The sequence below is a fragment of the Cydia pomonella genome, chromosome 22 (assembly GCF_033807575.1).
Source record: "Cydia pomonella isolate Wapato2018A chromosome 22, ilCydPomo1, whole genome shotgun sequence".
Taxonomy (NCBI): domain Eukaryota; kingdom Metazoa; phylum Arthropoda; class Insecta; order Lepidoptera; family Tortricidae; genus Cydia; species Cydia pomonella.
The window spans coordinates 4,012,003-4,026,471 of NC_084724.1; the positions used below are offsets into that span (position 1 = coordinate 4,012,003).

General features: G+C 37.0%; 1 protein-coding gene across 1 annotated transcript in view; it reads right to left on the minus strand.

Annotated features, from left to right (window-relative positions):
- Positions 1 to 14,469, minus strand: part of LOC133529948 (uncharacterized) — a 276,394-nt gene that overhangs the window by 134,696 nt on the left and 127,229 nt on the right. Inside the window, exon 4 of the mRNA XM_061867733.1 lies at positions 14,310 to 14,446. Within this exon, the coding sequence (XP_061723717.1) occupies positions 14,310 to 14,432 (123 nt within the window). The 5' untranslated portion in view covers positions 14,433 to 14,446. The remainder of the gene's footprint in view (positions 1 to 14,309; positions 14,447 to 14,469) is intronic.

The following is a 14,469-nucleotide window of genomic DNA, read 5'->3' on the forward strand; positions in this document are numbered from 1 at the left end:
GCTGTTGCCCTTTCAGTAGAAAACTTATTTTCGTGTGGTTGCTTCGTAGTTCGTGTAACATCTTCATCTAGTAGTACTTACTTACTGTAAGTAAATAACAGAAAATCAAATTAAATAGAAAATATAATTAAATTAGAAAGACACGTAATAAAATAATGTATGGAAGTATACACATGACTTTTCGTAACATTCCGATTTTTTTTGTTCGGCGTTTATCGGTGTACACTTGTTATTTTGGCTACGCCCCCTGAGCTATTAAAATTTGGATTAATCTAATCTCTAATTGTTAGACATTTCTGTTCCTATTGACAAAAACTCACAAAATGTATTAATATTTGAATAAATACTAACGAAAATTCTGTAAAGCCTAAAACATACTCCTCAAAATTACCTCTAACTTTGTATTACGTATGCGCGCACTCTCGGAGCCGTTACGGCGCACTATTCTGGGGCTCGACATCACCCGCGGGACGGCGCGGTTATGTAAAACGGCTATAAAGAAAGCTTCTCTAGGAAAGGTTGAGAGTTAACTGGAGGTGAAGGTTCTGTAGTTTTTTTGGAATATGCTAAATTGCATCAAAGCATAGTACCTTATACTTACTTCACTGGCTGAATGATCCGAAATGGATCTTGGCCTCCGACACTAGATTCGTTCCTATCCTTTGCCATCCGCTGCCATTCAGCCGCTTAGAATGTCACACAGGTCTTTCTGGACCACGTGGATCCATCGGTACCTAGGTGTTCCGACCGGACGTCTTCCGTCTCTATATAGGTATGAAAATTATACAGGACTTCTTGTCTTAACGCTCTTTTTGATTGGGTCAACGGTTGCATTCGGCCAACCTACTTAATTTATATATTTCACAGCCGATTTTGGTCTTAATTTGTTTTTTTTTGTGTTTGAAAATTGTAAAATTGTATAAGACAATATTAGTCATGTACATGCCAAAGCTACATAGAGAGCTGTTTTGAAATATATAATTTACAAGCAGTAATTAAAATTTGATAAAACTATAAGTTTATTTACATAATAGATATAATATATCTAACAGATCGTGTCATTCTCGAAGATGCGTGCCTTGAGTCCTTGACTCGTAATGTCATGTTAATCAAAGGTTAGATTTGAGAAATCTGCGCACCATCGCGGATGACACAAACCAGAGGTATTACTATTCATAACTAGCTTTAATCTAAAATAGGCCCTTGAGGCATTGTACCAAGGATGCTGGCGGCATGTCTTCGCTGTATCGCAATGCTGTTTCGTTGTATAACAATTAAAATTAAGCTCCAGTTTTTAACTTTTGAGAAATGGCAGTACTTTTTCTGTGTTTACTTGACTAAAATTCGTCAGAAATATAAACAGCTTCTATCACTTCCTACCATAAAATAACCAAGCACAATAGGCCTGCAAAACTCGTAACTTTTTAAACAATACCGTTGGGAGACATTAACAAAACTTATTGTTTACGATGCGGAATTACGGGCCCCAAGAATCTCCTTGAAACGAGTGAGTCAGCCAGAATCAATGGCGGGAAAACGGGCTGAATTCAAATGCCTTAGACCAATTCTGTTAAACAAATTTGGATAATGACACATGTTGAATTTTATAACAAATTCCAGTTAGATAGAAAATTAGTCCATGACAGAAAATTTGACACTAAAAAATATGCAAAAAATACAAGAATAGAAATACAAGTAATGACTCCGAAAATGAAAAAGAAGCTGGTACTGATGAATTAAATAGCGACTATATACATAAACGCAATATTTCACCGACATAATAGACATTTTCTTGTTTTCCATACATCAAGACGGCTTTGTGACATTAGACATTACGATAGGCACATTTTGACTGTCGTTTCTGAATTTTGTATTGCTTTAATCCGATGGGTTTCATAAAGATATTTGATCCTCAAAAGAAAACAAGATCGAGTATGATACAATTCAAAAACTGATCATCTATAGGTTGTAACAAACATATACTTAAATACCTTATCAAATAAAAGGTGTAACAAAAAAAAGGGGTCCGTTTAAGGGCATATTCGGTATCGTGTCCTGATTAGGAAAAAGTAAAAGAAAAAAAAAATATTCATCTTATTTTAATACAGCCTTAAGTTAGAACCAATCAGCGTTATTGGTTCACGCTGCGCGAGTTCTGTTTTAAGCATTATACCATACGATTAAATAAATTTAAAAAAATCTGTTGGTATGGCGGTAGTCGATGTACAGCTACTGTTACACATGCTCTACATAGCATGCTAAAAGAGTGCAATCAGTATGCTTAATATGAGCATGCTTATGAACTGTTTACATTTGCTAGCAACAAGCATGCTAGTTTTAACATTTTACTACTACCGGTTTAAAGACATTTATTTCGAATTAGAAATTACATTTCATTTACACGAGAAATATGTGTAACTAACTTAATATTATTTTTATATACAAAAAGTGAGCTCAGACTTGTGTACATACCAGTTTGGGTACAATTCTTTCTTATCAGCATACAACAGGCACATGATTATATAGGTACTTCACTGTAACATCACTTGTTAACTATTACATATAGTTTTCATTACTACGATCTAGCATACTCAATAAGCAAACCTGTTCACACGCACTAAACCACGCCCTCTTCCACCCGCGCTGCAGGTAGCATGCCCAAAAATCGCACGACCGTTCTTTTTCAGAAAACTCGAAATGAGCATGCTTATTATCAGCTTTCGACACACATACTACAGTAGCAATTGCTCGATAGTGGCATGCTTTCGTGCTAGTAATCAGCATGTATAGCAGTACCATAAGGATCCCATCTTAGCTAGGCCCCCTGGCGTCACGACTCGAAGTCGTATTAAAATGATATCAAAACCATACTAAATTATGAAAACGTAATTGGCCACCATATTTCAGTACGTTGGTACGTGATTTCGTCCTAAATGAAGCCGTTTTACCATTAAGTTTCAATTACGATGAGTAACTATTATCATAAGGGATACGTTTTACTGTTTTCTTTGAAATATGAAGATAGTTAAGATAATAAGATGTAGTTTTCTTTATAATAAGACCATCTTTTGGAGTCTATTATAATTTGGGACGTTTACGTTCGAAACTGTACGACTAAAAAGACCACTTTCGAGTTACGGACTTTATTAAAATGACCAAGTAGCTAGTAGTTTTCTAAGTTACCCCGATCGAAGCCAATGCAACTTACATATATTACATAAACTGCTCAAAATATAAGTATTATAACACTTCCTAAAGTCGGGTAAAATAGGTAAAAATAAGCCTGCCGCCTGCCGCCTGATGGTAAGCAGTCGCCGTAGCCTATGTACATCTGTAACCTCAGAGGAGTTACATGCGCGTTGCCGACCCTAACACTCCGCACCCTCGTTGAGCTCTGGCATCCTCACTCACCGGCAGGAACACAACACTATGAGTAGGGTCTATTGTTATTTGGCTGCTGTTTTCTGTAAGGTGAAGGTACTTTCCCAGTTGGGCTCTGCTCTAGATCTGGAATGACATCCACTGGCTGTGCCCTACCACACAAAGAGAGATGAAAATCACAATGTACCTTTCTTTTGGACGTAGTTTAAGGACGTACCCGGGTCCAAATATAACAAAACGATTAAAACAGGTTTACAAATATCATAAAATTATGCCTGTACAAATATGACTTTACTCTTCCCAATATTTATATTGAATCTCAATGAGACCTATTTATAAGAATGTAAAAATGACATCCGACCCAAAGCAGACCTATAAATATTCGGTCCCAACAAAAAATAAATTTCCTTTTGATCGTCCGACAACAGAAAAAGCAAGTTTGTCTCAATTTGTCCGCACCGCTGTCAACGCCTGGTCACCGTAGCGTGATCCACCATCCAACAGAGTTAAGGTTCGAAATAGCTCAATAGATGAACTAAGATACGACTTTGCGGAGTTTAGGTGTCATCCTCAACCGTAATTCACCAAAATGATATATCAATAAAAGCGCTTTAGAAAGTAGGCCTTCAACACATTGAATTAAGATTGAAATTTGTTTGAAAAATGAAGTGAGATACAACTTTGCGGAGTTAAATTGTGCTACTCAATTTTCTTTAAGAGTACGTGTGGCGTGATTTTTTACACATAAAGGAAAGGTATTTTTTTAGCAGATTTAAAAAGATTAATACTTTTTATTGATAAAGACGCATAATTAGTTCTTTAGGGTTTCGTAGCCACCTAGAAACCCTTATAGTTTCGACATGTCTGTCTATCCGTCCACGGCTTTGCACCATGATCGTTAGTGCTAGAAAGCTAACATCATAAACAAGTCTGCAAAAAATCAGAACTACCGGATTTGACGCAAACGGTACTGTATAATGTATAAAGTTACTGGATTATTAAGCATAAATTGTTATTTGACTTGGCTGCTAAATGATAAATCAAATATTTACTCTATTTTTTATCACTCGTTTAACGAAATGGAAAAGTAATTACATAGACTAATCATGTTTTGAGGAAGCTTTTTTCTATTTACACGACTTTGGCCTTTTCCGATTTTACAGAGTAAACAGCGGAAGAAAGTTCACTCACAACACAACGTTAAAGTGCCCAGATTTAACAACTATTAAATTAAAAAATCTTCAAACTGCTGGATCGATTTCTATGAAACATAGCTAATAACCAACGCAATAAGAATCGCCGCAAACTGGCTATCATGTAAAAAACCGGCCAATTGAGAGTCCGACTCGCGCACGAAGAGTTCCGTACCATTATCTATAAAAACTGCAAAAAAATCACGTTTGTTGTATGGGAGCCCCGTTTAAAATTTATTTTATTCTGATTTTTAGGATTTGTTGTTATAGCGGCAACAGAAATCACGGTTCGTGAGATACAGCCTGGTGACAGACAGTTTTACCCTTTGGGTACGGAACCCTAAAAAACCGCAACACAATCGGCCCATCCGTTAAAGAGTTACAATGCCATAGACAGGCATACTCACAGACAGACATTGGCGTCAAACATATAACACCATTTTTGCGTCAGGGGTTAAAAACTAATTTAAATAATACCAGAAATCATTGAGCTATGATGGGCACCTGGCAAAGAGGAAGCCACCACGTATATAACAATGTCATTATACAAATATATTGAAATGATTGAACATCGCACACTTCTGCACATCATTCCCAAGACCAGCAATGCCACTACTATCCACCCACTTAGCGAGAGTGTCTCAAGGTGCTGGTCGAGACTCTTCGCTATGAGACCGTTCGCTGAAACGACTATCGGGACAATGATCGTCGAATCGACATCCCACATGGCGGTTATCTCGTGAGCCAAGTCTAGGTACTTACTGGACTTGTCCTTCTCGGCTTTCACGAGATTCTCGTCATGGGGGATGGTGATGTCGCCGAGTACGGCCCGGCGTTGCAGATCTATTATCACATTTTATTACATAATATTTATTTATTATTTAAGAATAAACACAAAGTGAACTGAACCTTCTTATACAGTGTTGTCTGCGACACGGATTCCTTATAAGAGTCTGTTTAATCTCCGGTTTCGGAGAGAGGGAAATTCGGTTCGCTTGTCAGAACAAGGCGACATTGGCCATGATTCATACAGGGTGATTATGGTGACAGGCTGACGGGTATACATATTACTAAACCACTTTTACCGTCATCATTAGGGCTAGGGCTATCACCGAAAAAATCGAATTTCGTCAATTGCGGACATTTTTCCCTGTCGCTCTAATCACGTCTGAGAGTAAAAGAGAAAGATCCCCGCAATTTGAGAATTTCGGTTTTCGCGGTAGGCCCCTATTTAGGCCACACTGGTGCGTTACGTGGCGTCGCGTCGTCGCAACGCATTTAATGTGGCATGTCATAAAAAATATAAACGCGGGACGATCCAAAAATAAATTAATTCCTTTTCCACAATTTTTATTTATTTATTAAGCATTACTATTAGTAATCCTTACAGGAGTAGGATTAGGATTTTTTAAGTGTGTTTTCTTTCGTGCAATAAATATTAAATAAATAAATCTACACGCACTTAGCAAAATTGCAAAAGATAAATACAACACCCGAACGCCTCATTAAACCCGGAACCGGAAACAGGCAGTGCCGGAAATGAGGGAAGTCTGCACGGGATGCCATTATCGATAATGAAATAGATTGTACAGTTTTTCTGTGTGTCTAAATTATCTACACAACTATGGTTTTGTCACTTTAAGTATTGATGGCTGAGGACCGCTCCGAATCCTGTTTCGTCACCATCTTAACTCGTCATTATTGTCATATGTTCCACAGTTTTGAATCGTGAACATTCCTATATCGTCACTTTCCTATCTTGTCCGCATTCCTATGTGGTCCACAGTGCTAGCTAGTCCAAATTCCTATATGGTCTAGGTACATTGCTGGCATTGGTGGAGGTCAAAATGACAGACCAACAAAACTACTCAGTCGGAAAAAGTAATACAAAAGTAAATGAAAATTGCTAAAATTGCCTTAATTATAGAAGGCAGTGCATAGAGCCTACAGTAATGTTGACGAGCTGGCACTTTGGTCAAAATAAGAATGTAGACGATCTGGAGCTGTAGTCAAAATAGGAATGTGGATGAGTTAGGAAGGTGACGACTTAGGAATTGCATGCAATCCATTTTGGCTAAAAAATAAGGGATGTCAAAGCATAAGTACAAACTTTATTTAATTATTTAAACTTTATTGCACGGACTTAATGCCTTATGGCATTCTCTACCAATCAAAATAGGGCAAAAAAGAAATTCTCGAATGTGGGTGCAGTGAGATAAATACCCAAACCCCGCCATCTGTATTCCCTGATAAATATGACCTCGGTCTCTTTAAAGCAAGAGTGAATAGGCTACTACTGGACCGGTGAGCTCCATCTTAGGCCCTGTCTTCACTTTCCATCAGGTGTGACTAGAGCCAATCGCCGATCAGTTTTTAATAAAATAAAATAAAATAATAATAATAATTCTGAAAATATGACAACTATAAGTACTTAATTTAAACTTTCTGCTTGTAACAAATATATACCTAAATATAAAAGCTGTTATTTAAGTTGTAAGACAAAAAAAAGGGTGCCGAGGATCTTATAAAAAGATAAAACATTTTATAATTATTTTTCTCTGAAGAAACCTTCAAAATCTAGCTATCAAAAGCCAACGTTCATTGAAATTATTTCAAAGCCCAAAACTTTGAAAATATCCTTTTCCAATTCCCAAATTTCCGTTCCTTCTTAATATATTTATAAGCGTAATTAAAAACACAATTAACTAGTAATCGCTAAGTTCAGAAGCGTGAAAAACGTTTCATAAAGACCTATGTTTTTCCATAGATTCATTTAAAAATCAGCCTTAGGCTGAAATACTTAAGGTGCCATTTAAAACATTAAGATAGGATAGATATGATGTTTTGGAAAGTATCAAAGTTTGCAAAACTTTCCAAGATGGCGTACCTTTGTCAGACAAGTTTTGGCAACAATTGAAACTGTTTGGATGAAAGAAGACAAATTAATTATCTGGTAGAATTGATGAAGCTTTTAGGGCCTGCTTTATTTTATTACGGTACAATTATTTAAAATTAATTTATATAATCATTTAACTCAGGCATAACCCATATAAGTGTTAGTAACAGCTTTAAATATGAATGTTAAACATAACTAATAGTCATGATGACAATTTCGTTGAACCTACCATGCAACGCATACTTAGGGCTAGGACAATACAATACCGGGTGAGCAATATGTAGTACACTACACAGATATCGTACGATATCATGAGAAACATATAATTGCATATTATAGCTTAAAACCTAGCAAGAGATCCAAAACAAATGTACACAGAATGCTTTACAAGTAAGCGCAAATGTTACATAACACCATATGCTATATAGCTACAGTGAAAAATATCAGAGATCAAATTAATAACCATCTAAACCTTACGTTAATAATTCATTTTTAAAAGCAAGTCACTTATTTTGGATTAAATAATTGAAACAAATTTCAAAAGAGCCATATTTTTACTCAGCAATTGAACTTTTATTTATTCAGTCCAATGGATTTAGCGGTGGCTTTGAAGAGAAATTTATACTTCACATTTTATGACATTTGTATTTGTGTTATTTTTCAATTTGACTGTGAATATTGTAAAGAAACATGAATAAGAAAAACCGATTAAGTACGAATTGGTCTCTATAACGGAGGATTCCCTATTATTTAACATATATGCGCACCCTCAATTTAATTGCCGAATATATTGACTTGTTTCCGTGTTCGATGAATGAGTTCACAAAGTCGGCATTGTACAATATATGTTATAGGCGTAACGATATATATAATTAAAGAATAAACAAGATTGTTAGAATAGTTACACTGTTAGGCTTATACAGGCTTAGTATCCTGTAAAAATAATTGTAAGTGTAGTAAATATTTTTTTTCAGAACACCAACACGAGAAAAATACGAACGGTAAAACTTTACCAATCAAATTCACATGAACGTTATTATTCGTTACTACGTTTTATTATTCAAAATTGTCACTTAATAGTCAGAAATCATGCCTCTCAATAATCAAAGATTGTCCCAAAAAAAACTTATTACTAGACAACGTGGCACTCTTGCGGCTAAAACTTTTATATATTTCCACTCTCTCCTCTCATCTACATAAACGTTAACTAGAAGAGATCTCTCAAATGGTTAAGCTTGACTTTGTACGTCTTACTAATTGTTTTTAATATTTATTTTTGTACAATAAAAAGTTTACTACTACTACTTATTAATTACTTACTTATACTAATGTATTGGAAAAATAATGTTTTACGTGGATTCATATAAAAATACTTTATACTAATATATAGGTATATACTAGTGGTTTTATAAGCTGTAGATTACGTGAAACCACATTTGAATAAAATTATTCCAAAAAATATATCGACAAAATAATTGCATATGTATAGTTACTTATCGTTTTTGCTCAAAAAAATTCAAGAGCTTGAGAAATACGTCATGTACAGGAGAACACCCGGCATTTTTTTAATAGAGTTGTTGAAAAAGTGCTACTTTATGTAGCTGCTTAGCGTTCGAAAAGTTGTTTTTTGCGAAATAGTGCTTTTTACACATCCATTTTTTTTTCTTACCGTACCTAATCCATACGTCCATATTCAAGTAGGCATATTACAATGCGCTTATGAACGTCAAAGCTACACCGGCTCTAACCCTACACCTCTGACCGGAGAAGATTTCAATCCGCCCTCAATTGGAGAAGAGTATCCCAATAAGGACCGGCAAGAAACTCGTCGGCGGGACACATCTTTTCAAAACATTATATCTTATAATGAACATGGACATGCAATTACATACAGTAGCTACTTTTCTTTATAGAAATTTGATAAAAAATATATACTTACTTATGTAATATCAAATCCTACAAATACTCTTTCAGAAAACATATCAAATTCTTACAAAAGGAAAAGAAAAATAAAATTAATAAAGAAATCTAAAATCTAACATGGAAACACTTTGCTCACGCTTTGTGCTCGCTTGATCAATAACTTACTTACTACTCTGGCGCAGCGGCCCAAAGTGTGTCTTGGCCTCCAACACGACTGCTCGCCACTGATCCCGGTCCTGTGCAGTTTCTCGCCAGCCTTCAACCTAGAGCTCTCGCAGATCCGTGTCCAACACATCCGACCATTGATACCCAGGTCGACCGGCTGGGCGGCGTGCTGTTGGTTTTCCTTCAAACGCTCTTTTCAATCGCCTCCCATTCGCTCTAGACAGCCTTTGCGCCTTTGTGACACCCATGATATTTGGCTCGGCAACTATCTGTTCGACTTAGACCCTTGGTAAATAAACATAAAAAAGTATACTTTATCACTACACACAAATTTCAGTAGTAACTTATATTCTGTGCCACGTATGATTGATTGAAGTTGATGCATCTACTCGTATTTACTAAGTAGAAACTTCAGCTCCGGGCCGATCGCTCACACACGTCGATATTGTTAATGAGTTGAGTGCCGGTTAGATTTAGCTACAGATCGCTTAGGTTAGATGGATCATACATTAATAAAATAAATAAGTTCAGTCCAAGGGCGTCCTGTACGAATTGTCGACGATCCCAAACTCACAAGCGGCATTGAACCTTTAAGTCTAAGGAGAAACTTTGCCTCCTTGTGTGTGTTCTACCGCTTGTAGAAGGGGCTGTGCTCTGAAGAATTGTTTCACATGATGCCAAGGGCCACTTTCTATCACCGCACCGCTCGCCGTCGGCAGGGTGTTCACCCTCATACCCTAGACTTCCTAGAGCCTAATGGTCGCGCACTGTGCGGTTTAAGAGGAATTTTCTCCACGGACGCTCCGGCTGTGGAATGAGCTCCCTGCCGATGTTTTTCCGAGGGTATACAGTATGGGGTTCTTCAATGACGTGTTATAAAAAAAAAAGCGGCCAAGTGCGAGTCGGACTCGCCCATGAAGGGTTCCGTACCATTTATGACGTATTAAAAAAAAACTACTAACTAGGTTTCGTTCAAACCAATTTTCGGTGGAAGTTTGCATGGTAATGTATATCATATATTTTTTTTAGATTTTTCATTGTGTTATTTTAGAAGACACTATAAATCGGCAGATATCCGAATTCAAAATTTCATTAATAAAAAACAAAAACATAAGTCAACAATACATATTTATTTAAAAAAAAAGATGATGAATGTGAATTTCATTTTTTTTATTACATTATCTAAATGTTAACCTACACTACACGCATATACCGAAATTAATGCAAAACTTATGCCTTGCGGAAAGTTGTTATTTTACAATACGATACGTCTCAATATGCACGCTTCCCCTGGCCAGCGATCAATTATCCCTAATCAATCTGCAACGCTCACGAAATACATCATCTACATTAGCTGAATGGCTGAATATAATTTTAGACTTTACACATCTGTTACATGTTATTTCTACTGGTTCTCTGGTTTCTACCGGAGGTTGATCTACGTTTTTAGGTCAATTTCGGTCGTTGAAGCTGCGAGAGTGTTGTACGTAATTGAAATTAAGTGTATTATCGTTTGATTAATGATAAATATTATAGAGGGGAGTTGGTACTTTTTTCACATTTTCCTTCATAAATCTTTTTATTTTTTACTATATAAAATGGGTAAAATGTTTTGGCATGTACAATTTGAGCTCTTTCAAATGATACCCCACATGAGTAGTCACCAGACTTTGAAATTTTTACCTCCTCTTTATGTTGGGAATTTTCATAGTTAAAAAAGCAGTACTTTTAATATGTCCGGGTTAGCGTTGTTCATAACTATTCCTTTCAAATAAATAGCTTCAGTGCATCTCGAGATATTTCACGATGTGACAGACAGACAGCCAGACAAACGGACGGATGGACGCACAGAGTCGCACCATAAGGGTTCCTTTTGTACCTTTTTGGTACGGAACCCTAAAAACAGGGTGTACTCGGAGATCTCCCAAAACTGGTTCCCAAGCAAAGTAATTTTCACCGCACAGGATGAGAATAACCCTCTTAATGAGTACTAGTTAGATTTAGGTCAATTCCCGCCGAGTGTTGGACGTAATCGAAATTGAGTGGGTTATCGTAACACAGTTAAGGGTCCCCAGCAAGCTCGGTTCTCCATACAAACGTTGTTACGCTCTCATTTTATAACGACTAAGATAAGGTTAGATAAGATAAGGTTGCCAGAGCTCAACGAGGGGGGGGTCAGGGTCGGCAACGGCATGTAACTCCTCTGGAGTTGCAAGCGTACATAGGCTACGGAGACTGTTTACCATCAGGCGGGCCGTACGCTTTGTTTGCCACCGACGTAGTATATGTATACTCGTATATATATAAAGATTACTCTGATACTTTGTACTTACCAACATATCCTATTGTACATGTATTACATACTGTACATGTACTAGTCCTGTTATTAGTTCATGTACAGGTCCCGTACATTTCATGCCGTTGACGTAAAAATGACGTCACGCTACATTGAGTATGATTCCAATTAGTATTTTCGTAATGATTAATTATTTTTGTCAACCTCTTTTAATTAACTGATATACCTACTTGACAATTAGCACGGAAACGTCTGACTTTCATCTTATTGTCACTCAACTAAATAATAGATTATCAGCTTATTAAATAATAGATATTTAGATTTTTAACAGTGTATTTTACGTAACAAGTATTTATTTTTCTACGCGTCAATAGGTAAGTTATTTAAATTTGTAGTGTTGTCCAAAAACTCCCTGTATGTTAAATTACGTCATTTTTGCGTCAGCGGCATGAAATGTACGGGCCCTGTTTATGTAGCTTCAGAATCAGATACGATAATTAAATTAAAACCGGCCAAGAGCATGTCGAGCCACGCTCAGTGTAAGGTTCCGTAGTTACTCTTCCGTCACAATAAGCTAAACTGGAGCTTAAAGCATATTAAATTGTTAACCAAGGGATGAAACGGTACATTTCACCCGAGTTAAACAAATAGGCAAATTTGCATAATCAGTACCTAATTAAAGTAAGTCTTTTTACTATGAAGGGGAAACTTTTTGCGATAACTCAAAAACAGCTAAACTGATCATGTCCGCTATAGTTTTCATTTAATGTCTTTCTTAAGCTCTACTTCCACGATATTTTTCATATTTTTTGGACCTATGGTTCAAAAGTTAGAGGGGGGGGACACATTTTTATTTCTTTCGGAGCGATTATCTCCGAATATATTCACTTTATCAAAAAATGTTTGTTGAAGACCCCTATTAGTTTTGAAAGACCTTTCCAACGATACCCCATTCTGTAGGGTTGAAGCAAAAAAAAATTAACCCCCACTTTACGTGTAGGGGAGGTACCCTCAAAAAAATTAAATTTTTAGATTTTATTGTACGACTTTGTCGGCTTTATTGATTTATATATCCATGCCGAATTTCAGCTTTCTAGCACTAACGACCACGGAGATAAGCCTCGGACAGACAGACAGACAGACAGACAGACGGACATGGCGAAATTATAAGGGTTCCTAGTTGACTACGGAACCCTAAAAATACAGCGAATTTTAGTTTTTCATATAAACCTTGTTTTTGATCGATTTCGTTTGTTTTATAAATTGGAGCTATATAAACTAATTACAAGACTAGATATACCTCATGTCATTGTATGTGAAAAGTTTCATTACAATCTGATACGTAGTTTTGAAATGAGAACGTAACTTTCGGCCGAGCTTTCCGGGGACTCTCAACTGACCTACTGTAAGCCTTATTGCAATTATATAAGATCTACTTTCTGGAAAACAGTTTGTTTCTATTAATACGAATAACTTAAGCAAATTTAGCTTAGAATTAACTTTATTACATTTTTTAGGGATTTGGCAACACTTAATGTTTACAATATTGGCACCTAGCTACGCTACCAGTTAAAAAGTTGAAATATTTTTTTGGCAAACATCATTTTTGATACAAGCTTTTATCGCTCACTGTACTTTTTTTACCACAGGCAAAGCATCCTATGGCCACCTCCTGTCGTCATTATCAGATCAGCTCGATGGTACTATTAATATTGCATTGTCACCCGACTTACATATGTATGCGAATTTTCAGCTTCATCGGAAACCGGGTCAAAACCCGCGACCTTCTGATTAAAAATAGACGTCCGATCCTTTCGGCCACCACCGCAAGTTAAAAACGTGATGTTCCAAAATGAAAATGACGTCAGGTATGCCTTTAAGAAAATTTACCTATAGGTATCCTCGTACTGCCTCTGTTTCAATCGAATTTCAATTTTCATAAAAACAAACAAAGTAGCATTTCCTTTGTCTCCTAAAATACGACCACAATACAATAATTTTGTATAGTGGGCGGCACGAGGGTATGTAAATGTATAGTCTGAAATACATCCTCCTGCCCGCCTGATCTGATATCTTTGGGTCTTGTAGAATCTACGGGAAACAAACGCTAGTGCGATGTAGGAATCACGCCGTGTGTAACAGCGCCATCTCATAAGTTATTGAGCAAACAAACCGTCCGTAATATTGTGCCGCCAAAACGCTTTGTTTTGTTCCCTATCCCTAATCTGTAGCTTAGGACGGTAACCTTTCGTGCTTTCTTCTATATCCCTGTAGTTCGCTTAAAATGCTCCGGTTCTTATAAGATCCATGGGAAACAAACGCTAGCGCGATGTAGAATTTCCGCCGCGCTTAATAGCGCCATCTCACGGCCATCATATTAGGTACCTTCTAACGTTAAGACGCGGGGCGCTCTTATCTTGTTCTCTCATCTGTAGTTAGAAAAGGATGAACTGACCTTAGGTGGCGTGTTTGTATGGTGTCGCCCGACAGAGTGCGCCCGCCGGGTGGCTTTATAGTGAAGCCGGCGTAGCGCGCCTCCAAGACGCTCCGGGGAGCCATCGCCGCGTGCCACTGTCATGCTCTCGTCGGCACCTGGGGACAAATGGGAAAACAAT